Here is a 13,355-nt window from a genome sequence, read left to right on the forward strand (position 1 = left end):
ACGACGACGACGACAACCAACGTCATACCAATATACGACCACAAAAATGTTTTTGCTGTCGTATAAAAATCCCCAATACTGAAGTGGATTAAGGATCTTCATGAAGCTAAAAGTGTAAAGTAACATCTGTTCAAACTTTATTTTTCATAAGATTAGCCCCAAAGCAGATATATAGTGTACCATTATTAGCCAGTCTTTAACTTTAATGAAAATAAATGGAATACAAACCTTGTGGAATAACTTTCAATTTCCATCCACAACTAACAATTTTTCTCTTTGCAGTAACTACAAAGCAAACATACAGCCCATTATCTGATACAGCTGTCTTGAAAGTTAATGGTGGTTTATTACAGGTTCCTCCTTCATATTTATGACCATGAAGATCTGATTTTACAGTCCCACCATTTGTGTCACCATGGTCACCATATAAATTGGATTTGACAGCTCCACTACTTGTGTCACAAAATAGATAACTTTTGACAGCTTCACCTTTTGTGTCATCATGTAGATCACTGTTGACAGCTCCACCTCTTGTGTCACAAAATATATCACTTTTGACAGCTTCAGCATTTGTGTCAAAATGTGAATCACTTTTGACAGCTTCACTTTTTGTGTCATCATGTACATCACGATCACTTTTGACAGCTTCACCTTTTGTGTCATCATGTAGATCACTTGTGACAGCTCCACCACTTGTGTCACAAAATAGATCACTTTTGACAGCTTCACCATTTTTGTCATCATGTAGATCACGTTTGACAGCTCCATCATTTGTATTTCCATGTAGATCTCTTTTGACAGCTCCATCTTTAGTGTCACCCAATAAGTATGGTTTAGCAGCTTCATCATTTATGTCTTCGTTTTTATCTAGGTCTACAGCTCTTAATATGTCTTCAGTTCTATAATACCATACTACATTATATGGGTTGTCATTTAATGATGGCTTCATTGTAACTTTATCACCTTTTAGTTTTTTTTCAATTTTATGCTCTTCTGGTACTGGTAATTCTAAAAATACACAACATACAAGGAATTATTTGATCAAACTAGAATAAATTGCTTCGCCGAGCACAGCTGGATACGACCGCAAAGGTCCAACCCTGAACAGTTGGGGCAAAAATGGACACAATATTCGCGCTTGATACAAGTCTGAATTTGGATTGTAATTAAATATTTGACACATAATAGGTTTCTGACACAGAATAACTGTAGTCAAAGAACTTAGAATTGGTTATATGATTTGAATTTATATTCAATTTTTTGCTTTTGTGCAATACAAATTGACCCCCCCCCCTCCCCCCACAAAAAAAAATTAATTTACACCCCTTTTTTTGTGCTTTTGTGCAATACACTATGCTGTTGCATATTGACCCCCCCACCCCTGCAAAAAAAATAATATTTGAAGAATTTTTCTTTTTAGTTTCTGAAATCTGAAATGAGAAAAAATTGACCCCCCACAAATTATTGTCTGGAAACTATCAATCCCAACCTTCCTTTTGTGGTTATAAACCTTGTGTTTGAATTTCATAGATTTCTATTTAATTATACTAAATTTATTGTCCGGAAACCAACTGTCTTCGGACGACGCTGATGACGACGACGTGATACCAATATACGACCGCAAAATTTTTTGCGACCAAAAATTTGAAAATCTGGAATAATTATTAAAAATTTATTTCTGAAACTAACCTAAACAAGCATTCCGAGAGTATTGCATGGCAATACATAGTCCCCTACTGGTAAAAAATTCATTATACTGAAACAAAATGCTAACTTGATTTATAACTTGTCATGGTGTAAACTATATAACAATTATCAAATCAAAATCTTCAAGCATTACGAAATAAATGTGAATAGTGGCAACATGTGGACACATATGATGCCCCCGCTTGCATAGCATATAGTTATAAAGGGACATAACTGAAGAACGGAAAAAATGACGCTACCCAAATTTGAACTTGATCTGAGTTTTGTGATAATAACATTTGGTTGAGGCTAACTTAAGTAGAGAACAGAAACTAAAAATTCAGCAATTTTTCTATTTGTAAACACGCATAACTTTAGAACATTTGTGTATAAGTTTTATAACATTTGGTTGAGACAAACTAAAGTTAGAGAACGGAAACGAAAAATTCAGCAATTTTTATGTTTATAAAGGGACATAACTCAAGAATGGTAAAAGTGTTCTCACCAAATTTCGTACTTAATCTGTATTATGTAGTAATAAGCATTGTGTATAAATTTCATAACATTTGGTTGAGGCAAACTAAAGTTCGAAAACGGAAACTAAAAATTTGTACTTGATCTTAGTTTTGTGGCAATGAATATTGTGTATAGGTTTCATAATGTTTGTTTGGGGCAAACTTAAGTTACAGAATGGAAACTAAAAATTATGCAGTCTTTCGATTTATAAAGGGGCATAACTCAATAATGGTTAAAGTGACACTACCCAAATTCAACTTGATCTGTGTTTTATAAGTGGAAGTCAAAATTAAACATTGCATTGTATAAAGCATTGATTGTAGATGATTCAACTATAAAGGAAGATAACTCCAATTTTAATAAAATGCTTCGCTGGGGCGCAGCTTGATACGACCACAGAGGTCGAACCCTGAACAGTTGGGGCAAGAATGGACACAACATTCAAGCTTGATACAGCTCTGAATTTGGATTGTTATTAAATATTTGACACAGCATAGGTTTCTGACACAGAAAGAATGTAGTCTAAGAACTTGAATTTTTTTAATTTACCTATTATGGTCCAATGTCCAAAATCAAAATACATGGTTAGATTCAGCATATCAAAGAACCGCATATATTCAATTTTTGTTAAAATCAAACAAAGTTTAATTTTGGATCCCAACTTGGACAAACTTGAAAACTGGGCCCATAATCAAAAATCTAAACACATGTTTAGATTCAGCATATCAAAGAACCCCAAGAATTCAATTTTTGCTAAAATCAAACTAAGTTTAATTTTGGACCCTTTGGACCTTAATGTAGACCAATTTAAAAAACGGGACTTAAAATTAAAAATCTAAATACACGGTTAGATTTGGAATATCAAAGAACCCCAATAATTCAATTTTTGATGAAATCAAACAAAGTTTAATTTTGGACCCTTTTGACCTCAATATGAACCAATTTGATAGCGGGCCCACAAATAAAAAATCTAAATTCATGGTTAGATTCAGCATATCAAAGAACCCCATATATTCAATTTTTGTTGAAATCAAAAAAAGTTTAATTTTGGACCCCAACTTGGACAAACTTGAAAACTGGGCCCATAATCAAAAATCTATGTTTAGATTCAGCATATCAAAGAACCCCAAGAATTCAATTTTTGCTAAAATCAAACTAAGTTAAGTTTTGGACCCTTTGGACCTCAATGAAGACCAATTTAAAAAACGGGACCCAAATTAAAAATCTTAAAACACGGTTAGATTTGGCATATCAAAGAACCCCAATAATTCAATTTTTGATGAAATCAAACAAAGTTTAATTTTGTTCCCTTTTGACCTCAATATGAACCAATTTGATAGCGGGGCCCACAAATAAAAAATCTAAATACATGGTTAGATTCAGCATATCAAAGAACCTCATATATTCAATTTTTGTTGAAATTAAACAAAGTTAACTTTGGACCCCAATTTGGACCAACTTGAAAACTGGGCCCATAATCAAAAATCTAAATACATGTTTAGATTCAGCATATCAAAGAACCTCATATATTCAATTTTTGTTGAAATCAAACAAAGTTTAAATACTGGACCCTATCTTGGACCAACTTGAAAACTGGGCCCATAATCAAAAATCTAAACACATGTTTAGATTCAGCATATCAAAGAACCCCAAGAATTCAATTTTTGTTAAAATCAAACTAAGTTTAATTTTGGACCCTTTGGATCTTAATGTAGACCAATTTAAAAAACAGGACCCAAAATTAAAAATCTAAATACACTGTTAGATTTGGAATATCAAAGAACCCCAATAATTCAATTTTAGATGAAATCAAACAAAGTTTAATTTTGGACCCTTTTGACCTCAATATGAACCAATTTGATAATGGGGTCCACAAATAAAAAATCTAAATACATGGTTAGATTCAGCATATCAAAGAACCCCATATATTCAATTTTTGTTGAAATCAAACAAAGTTTAATTTTGGACCCCAATTTGGACCAACTTGAAAACTGGGCCAAAAATCAAAAATCTAAATACATGTTTAGATTCAGCATATCAAAGAACCTCATATATTCAATTTTTGCTAAAATCAAACAAAGTTTAATTTTGGACCCTTTGGACCTTAATGTAGACCAATTTGAAAACTGGACCCAAAATTAAAAATCTAAATACACTGTTAGATTCATAACAAATAAATAAATGTGATCAAAGATTTTACAAATCTAATGTGCCATACTGTGCAATTTAAGATTACTTCTTGAAATTTTTCAATATTTGAAATTTGAAAAAAAAATAATATTTGAAGAATAATTTCTTTTTAATTTCTGAAATCTGAAATGAGAAAAAATTGACCCCCCACAATTTCTTTTTATCCCCCCCCCCTTTTTTTCCCCAAAAAATTCTTTCCCTCAAGATATGGTCATAATCTCAATTCAAATTTCCAATGGAGTTGGCAACCATAATTACCCATTTAAATTTACCATAGTGCTAACTTAAACTATTTTATAATAGAATTAATAAAATGCTTCGCTGGGCGCAGCTTGATACGACCGCAGAGGTCGAACCCTGAACAGTTGGGGCAAGTATGGACACAACATTCAAGCTTGATACAGCTCTGAATTTGGATTGTGATTAAATATTTGACACAGCATAGGTTTCTGACACAGAAAGAATGTGGTCTAAGAACTTCAATTTTTTAATTTACCTATTATGGTCCAATGTCCAAAATCAAAATACATGGTTAGATTCAGCATATCAAAGAACCCCATATATTCAATTTTTGTTGAAATCGAACAAAGTTTAATTTTGGACCCCAACTTGGACAAACTTGAAAACTGGTCCCATAATCAAAAATCTAAACACATGTTTAGATTCAGCATATCAAAGTACCCAAAGAATTCAATTTTTGTTAAAATCAAACTAAGTTTAATTTTGGACCCTTTGGACCTTAATGTAGACCAATTTAAAAAACGGGACCCAAAATTAAAAATCTAAAAACACGGTTAGATTTGGCATATCAAAGAACCCCAATAATTCAATTTTTGATGAAATCAAACAAAGTTTAATTTTGGACCCTTTTAACCTCAATATGAACCAATTTGATAGTGGGCCCACAAAATAAAAAATCTAAATACATGGTAAGATTCAGCATATCAAAGAACCCCATATATTCAATTTTTGTTGAAATCAAACAAAGTTTAATTTTGGACCCCAATTTGGACCAACTAGAAAACTGGGCCAAAAATCTAAAATCTAAATACATGTTTAGATTCAGCATATCAAAGAACCCCATATATTCAATTTTTGTTGAAATCAAACAAAGTTTAATTTTGGACCCCAACTTGGACCAACTTGAAAACTGGGCCCATAATCAAAAATCTAAACACATGTTTAGATTCAGCATATCAAAGAACCCCAAGAATTCAATTTTTGTTAAAATCAAACTAAGTTTAATTTTGGACCCTTTGGACCTTAATGTAGACCAATTTAAAAACGGGACCCAAAATTAAAAATCTAAATACACGGTTAGATTTGGCATATCAAAGAACCCCAATAATTCAATTTTTGATGAAATCAAACAAAGTTTAATTTTGGACCCTTTTAACCTCAATATGAACCAATTTGATAGCGGGTCCACAAATAAAAAATCTAAATACATGGTTAGATTCAGCATATCAAAGAACCCCAAGAATTCAATTTTTGATGAAATCAAACAAAGTTTAATTTTGGACCCTTTTGACCTCAATGTGGACAAAGTTGATAACGGGGCCCAAAAATCAAAAATCTAAATACATGGTTAGATTCAGCATATCAAAGAACCCCATATATTCAATTTTTGTTGAAATCAAACAAAGTTTAATTTTGGACCCCGATTTGGACCAACTTGAAAACTGGGCCCATAATCAAAAATCTAAATACATGTTTAGATTCAGCATATCAAAGAACCCTAAAAATTCAATTTTTGTTAAAATCAAACTAAGTTTAATTTTGGACCCTTTGGACCTTAATGTAGACCAATTTAAAAAACGGGACCCAAAATTAAAAATCTAAAAACACGGTTAGATTTGGCATATCAAAGAACCCCAATAATTCAATTTTTGATGAAATCAAACAAAGTTTAATTTTGGACCCTTTTAACCTCAATATGAACCAATTTGATAGTGGGCCCACAAAATAAAAAATCTAAATACATGGTAAGATTCAGCATATCAAAGAACCCCATATATTCAATTTTTGTTGAAATCAAACAAAGTTTAATTTTGGACCCCAATTTGGACCAACTAGAAAACTGGGCCAAAAATCTAAAATCTAAATACATGTTTAGATTCAGCATATCAAAGAACCCCATATATTCAATTTTTGTTGAAATCAAACAAAGTTTAATTTTGGACCCCAACTTGGACCAACTTGAAAACTGGGCCCATAATCAAAAATCTAAACACATGTTTAGATTCAGCATATCAAAGAACCCCAAGAATTCAATTTTTGTTAAAATCAAACTAAGTTTAATTTTGGACCCTTTGGACCTTAATGTAGACCAATTTAAAAACGGGACCCAAAATTAAAAATCTAAATACACGGTTAGATTTGGCATATCAAAGAACCCCAATAATTCAATTTTTGATGAAATCAAACAAAGTTTAATTTTGGACCCTTTTAACCTCAATATGAACCAATTTGATAGCGGGTCCACAAATAAAAAATCTAAATACATGGTTAGATTCAGCATATCAAAGAACCCCAAGAATTCAATTTTTGATGAAATCAAACAAAGTTTAATTTTGGACCCTTTTGACCTCAATGTGGACAAAGTTGATAACGGGGCCCAAAAATCAAAAATCTAAATACATGGTTAGATTCAGCATATCAAAGAACCCCATATATTCAATTTTTGTTGAAATCAAACAAAGTTTAATTTTGGACCCCGATTTGGACCAACTTGAAAACTGGGCCCATAATCAAAAATCTAAATACATGTTTAGATTCAGCATATCAAAGAACCCTAAAAATTCAATTTTTGTTAAAATCAAACTAAGTTTAATTTTGGACCCTTTTGACCTTAATGTAGACCAATTTGAAAACGGAACCAAAAATTAAGAATCTAAATACACGGTTAGATTCGGCATATCAAAGAACCCCAATAATTCAATTTTTGATGAAATCAAACAAAGTTAAATTTTGGACCCTTTGGACCTCAATGTGGACCAATTTAATAACGGGGCCCAAAATCCAAAAACTTAATACACGGTTAGATTCAGCATATTAAAGAACCCCAAGAATTCAAGAATAAAACCCCATTGAAATTGATCAAGAAATTAGTAATTTATACGAAGTATCTTCTTTTGCACAATACTGTGCAACTGAATATTTCTTGCTATTGTGCAATACTGTACAATTGACAATTTCTTGCTATTGCGCAATATTGTGCTATTGGATATTTCTTGCTATTGCGCAATACTGTGCAATTGAAGATTTCTTGCTATTGCGCAATACTGTGCAATTGAAGATTTCTTGCTATTGCGCAATACTGTGCAATTGAAGATTTCTTGCAATTGTGCAATACTATGCAATTGAAAATTTCTTGCTATTGCACAATACTTATTATATAATAATTTACACATCCTGTTTGGTGTGTATCTCCTACCATATCATTATTATTTGCTTTTAAATATTAAATAACCAACTTAAAATGGAAAATTTTAAAGAAAAAAAAAAGAAAAAAAAGAAAAAAAAAGAAAAAAAAAAAATCCCCCCCCCAAATTTTTTGAACCCCCTTATGATTCATCACCCCCAAACTCAATCCCAGCCTTCCCTTTGTGGTATGGTACCTTGCAGTACAATTTCAGAGAGATCCATACACTTGAACACAAGTTATTGTCTGGAAACTAGAAAAATGCTTATTTTTGGCCCCTTTTTGGCCCCCAATTCCTAAACGTTTCGGGCAATTACCCACAAACTCAATTCCAGCTTTCCCTTTGTGATATGGAACCTTGTAGTACAATTTCAGAAATATCCAAACACTTACACACAAGTTATTGTCATGAAACTAGAAAAATGCTTGTTTTTTGCCCCTTTTTTGGCCCCTAATTCCTAAAATTTTGAGGCAATTACCCCCAAAATCAATTACAGCCTTCCCTTTGTGATATGGAACCTTGTGGTACAATGTCAGAGAGATCCATACACTTACACACAAGTTATTGTCTGGAAGTTACAAAAATGCTTATTTTTGGCCCCTTTTTGGCCCCTAATTCCTTAACTGTTGGTACCATAACCCCCAAAATCAATCCCAACCTTCCTTTCGTGGTATTGAACCTTATGGTAAAATTTCATGGAGATCCATTCACTTAAACTAAAGTTAGAGTGCGAAAACCAATGTGTCTTCGGACGACGCCGGACGACGCCAGACGACGACGACGACGACGACGACGACGACGACGACGACGACGACGCCAACGTCATACCAATATACGACCAAAAAATTTTCAATTTTTGCGGTCGTATAAAAATATAGTGTCAAATCTTTCATATGGATTTTTTTGTAAAAAAAAAGATGCAACATTTGCAGATATTTTTACTGGTCTTCCTTTATAAATATGCATTTCTTTAAACATAATTTAAAAGCAGTGTAAGGGAAGTAACCAAAACGTTGTATTTGGATTACCTCCCTTACACTGTTTTAAATTATCTTTATTGTTCATTAACCATTACTTTATACATAATTTAAAAGCAGTGTAAGGGAGATAATTTCAATGATGTATTTGATTTATCTCCCTTACACTGCTTTAAATTATGTTTTGTATTAAAGTATTTGTCCATTAACCAGGACAACCTTGTTTTTCCCCCTTTTTTGCCTCTAATTCCTAAACGGTTTGAGCCATAACCCCCCAAAGCAAATCCTAACCATCCCTTTGTGGTATGGAAACTTGTAGTATAATTTCAGAGAGATCCATACACCGTTCCACAGTTATTGTCTGGAAACTAGAAAATGCTTATTTTTGGCCCCTTTTTGGCCCCTAATTCCTTAACTGTTGGTACCATAAACCCCAAAATCAATCCCAACCTTCCTTTTGTGGTATTTAACCTTATGGTCAAATTTCAAAAAGATCCATTCACTTAAACTAAAGTTAGAGTGCGAAAACCAATGTGTCTTCGGACGACGCCAGACGACGACGACGCCGGACGACGACGACGCCAACGTCATACCAATATACGACAACAAAATTTTTTTGCGGTCGTATAAAAATTACTTGATATTTAGAAGAAAATACAAATTTTGCAATTTTTCCATTTATAAAGGGGCATAACTCTAGAACAGTTCGAGCATTGTGTATAAGTTTCATAACATTTGGTTGAGGCAAACTCAAGTTAGAGAATAGAAACCAATTTTGGGACGTACGGACAAGGGTAAAACTTAATGCCCCCATCGCTACTGCGGGGACATAAAAAAGTGCAGAAAACTGATTATTTGAGTGAATTTTCTAAGTCCAAGGACCATAACTCTGCACAAAATCATCAAACTGGAACAAAATTCGAAATTGATCTGTAACTTGTCATGATAAAACAATACACTAAATATCAAATCAATATCTTCAAGCACAAAGAAAAAAGGGTGGAAAACTGATTTGCCGGACTGACAGATGGACAGACAGACAAACAGATGGACGGAGTGCAAACCTAAAGTCCCCTTCGACTTCATCGGTAGGGGACTAATAAGAAGGATTAGTCATGCATACATGACCAAGGGGTTAGTTCAACTCTGGGTTGTGTCAATAAAAAGGAAGATTTTTGATAATCCGGGAATGTTTTTTTTGTTATGCAGCAAAAGCAAGATAGCCAACAGAACCATACTGACAAAATCATATTTACTTCCAAGTTTCATGTTGATGCCTTTTTAAAATGTTTGGAAGATTTGCTCCAAAAACATGCCCAATTTGTCAGGAGTGTGAAGCTTCAAGTGTGACATTTTAAAATTTACAAATTTTCAATGTTTTTCAAAAACAATAATAATGAATTAATTTTGAAAAAAGATGATTTTACTTATTATAAAATCCATTATCTTTGATATCCTGGATTTTTTTTAAATTATAAGATGTACAATAATTTAACACATATGCTAGTTTTGAAGCTATACAGAATAACAAACAAACCTACCACAAAATTCTTCTAAACATTCCCCCCCCCCCCCCCCCCCCAGAAAAAAAAAATTCCAAAATATCACTTATCATTAATACAATGTCTTTAAAAAATCTATAAAACTTAACTATAATTATTTTCAAAATATATAATAATGAACAGTAAATTTCAAACTATATTTATACCGTCCTACAGAGCTTATCATCAACAACACTTAGGAAACACAATTAAAATAAATCTGTCACTCCAATGATAATTTTGTTACTTGATAATTACCACATGTTTGTTATCCTGATAAAAGGTGGAAATTATTGCATAAATAAACTAATAGTAAATACATTGTCCTCATCCATATACTGTATAGCGGGTTTTTTTCGCGGGTGTAAAATTTCGCGATTTAAGGGCAACACAGTAAATGAAAAATTTTGGCGGTTTTTATTTTGGCGGATAATGAATTGGTTGCTATTAAAAAGTTGTAAAAAGTGACGGGCAGAAAACAGTTAAACTCTCTTTGCTGAATGACGTCTTGTTTATTGAATATATTCAGATACAGTTATTCAATAAAAAAACGCTAAATTAGATATTTGTCACAGATGTACAAACTTTTTGTAAATGTTACGTTTGATTTGTTACGAAATTGACCGCACCTTTGATGTAGTAATTAGGTTATAAAATTATCATGAGTGACTTACAACTCTGAAATAATTTGACACTAATTAAGAAGGGTAAAATACCCAACAGAGTACCTTACACTCTTTTATTTGACACTAAATAAAAAGGGTATGCATATATACTGTTTAATTAGCACAATCATGAGTATTCAAATGTAAGTACAATATCACTTAACTCATGTTTATCTTCATACGATGTGTTAAAATCGGTTAATTTTATGTGTTATGTTTTCTTTTTCAATAATAAGGGGGAGGGTTATCGAATTCAAACTTGATCCTATTTATCTTATAATCTGACTGGCGATCGCTAAGTGTTCGTTTTTTTTTTTTATTTAAGTCGAAAGCATTTGGATTCGGGCATATAACACTATTTGTAGAGTTCTTGAATTCTATTTACTTACAATAAATTGCTATATGATGTCAGAAAAATAATTAAATATGTACATAAAATATGGAGAGTTGTCTCATTGACACTCATACCACATCTTCTTATTTATATAAAATATTTACTGATTTGTCTTTATATCAGACAGGTATATAAGACACAACTAAAATAGTTTTTATTCCATTGATACTTTATTTCATGGAAACTTGTATAGAAATAAAAGTTTGGAGCTCTTATCAAATGCAAAAGTTATAAATGAATAATTTATCATGTTTATTGATGTAAAAATATAAATCAAAATATAACTGAAAGTTCAAATATATTGTATGAAAAACTTCATGGTTTGGAAATGTTTGTCAAAATAAATATAATTTAATTTTTCATTCAGAAAAAAAAATAGATGATACATAATTGCACTTTTCATAAATGTGTCATTTATTTCTCTATAATCCAGTATCAGGTTATATATTTTTAAGTGTGTGCACATTATATAAATGTATCTAGCTAGCTAGGTAAGTATTGATGTTTTTAGGAAAAATTTTTTTTTTATCCTTCATCATACATGTCATATAGCAGGAATAAGAAAATCTATATATACAAAAAAGGTTTATACTCTAATAAAATATAGATATCATTGTAAATAAAAATGTATCTTTTATTTGCTTCATCATGATTGTTTGAATAAATTATCCCATTTGATTTGGGCATAAAAAGCCTTTCAATTATTTATGTGTTCTCTGTTTTCTTACAGGATGTGACCAGAATTTATGCTGCAATAAGATATTAATTTGCCATAAATTGGATTGACAAGACAGGTAAATTTCAGTATAAAAATAAGAAGATGTTTTATGATTGCCAATGATTAACCAATGATAATACTTGGTTTTATAAATTTAATCAGTACTTTAGCCTAAACTCCATATTTTATCATTTCAAACTAAATTTGAAATCTTCAATTTCATTTAATAAACTGTTTGTATCAAGGATGGTAATTTAAATTTGGTTCAAGATTTTGAATTAATAAACATTACAATTGAAAAAAACGCATCTCTTGAATTATGCATATAACTTCAAGCACATGCTATCATTATATGTACATGATTAGAATAAAAATTTTTAAATTTTAAATATGATCAGTCCATTTTTGTAAAAACTTGAAAACAATCAAGATTTATTTTAATAATTTAGAGCTGCACATCCTTAAATTTTACACACAGTTTCATCATACATGTATTGTCTTGGGTCATGATTTCACAAGTCACAAGTCTTGTTGACAGGATAATTTACTGATAGTTTGTTTTGAACCATCATTGATGATAAAAGTGATCACAATCTTTGGAAACATTTTAATGATCATAGTATATTTACATTTTGATCACTGATTTAATTCATGAGGATAAATGAAGTTGACATATTTCAATTTATTTCATACATCTACATGCATGTGTAAAGTTTTGTGTCAAATTATGGTGGTTGTTAACAATTACATGCATTATGACCAACAAGTTGTTAATTTTCATTATTATTATATTTCAGGTCAAATGAATATCCAATCTGTGATAAAGTGACATATATATTTACACTAAAAAGTAAAACATAGATATTATCATGCCAACTGGAGAACATCCTAAAAAGGGAGGATTAATTTTCTAAATGGTTCATCACAAATGTGTTATTTATAATTTCAAAATTGCTAGAATATAGCAATGTGAATGGAAAAGGAAAACTCAATGTAATTCATGTACTACAAGGATTAAGTGATTAAAATAATAGTGTCGGAAATCATTCATTATTAATGAGGTAGGAAGTATACATCATTCTATCTAGGATATTGCACTGTTTCAGTGGAAATCTTTATCAATAGTTTGACAGGTGACATTCTTTTTCAATGATATTAACTACAAGTGTATTTCATTCAAAACTTCAATGTAATTTTTCTTTACCTTTAGCAATAAATGCTTCTCATATTAGATTATCATTAT

The 13,355-nt window shown here is 31.3% G+C and overlaps 1 protein-coding gene and 1 long non-coding RNA gene across 2 annotated transcripts in view; both read right to left on the reverse strand.

Moving 5' to 3' along the window:
- LOC127698451 (uncharacterized) overlaps positions 1 to 13,355 on the reverse strand; it is a 59,015-nt gene that overhangs the window by 41,514 nt on the left and 4,146 nt on the right. Inside the window, exon 2 of the mRNA XM_052201903.1 lies at positions 229 to 1,008. Coding sequence (XP_052057863.1) covers positions 229 to 1,008 — 780 coding nt within the window. The remainder of the gene's footprint in view (positions 1 to 228; positions 1,009 to 13,355) is intronic.
- Positions 3,792 to 7,750, reverse strand: LOC127698521 (uncharacterized). Its single transcript, XR_007980853.1, has 3 exons — positions 7,243 to 7,750; positions 5,472 to 6,186; positions 3,792 to 4,248 (listed from the first exon to the last, which is right to left on the reverse strand). It is a non-coding gene; the product is annotated as an uncharacterized LOC127698521 (long non-coding RNA).

The sequence above is a fragment of the Mytilus californianus genome, unplaced genomic scaffold (assembly GCF_021869535.1).
Source record: "Mytilus californianus isolate M0D057914Y unplaced genomic scaffold, xbMytCali1.0.p SCAF_4, whole genome shotgun sequence".
Classification (NCBI taxonomy): domain Eukaryota; kingdom Metazoa; phylum Mollusca; class Bivalvia; order Mytilida; family Mytilidae; genus Mytilus; species Mytilus californianus.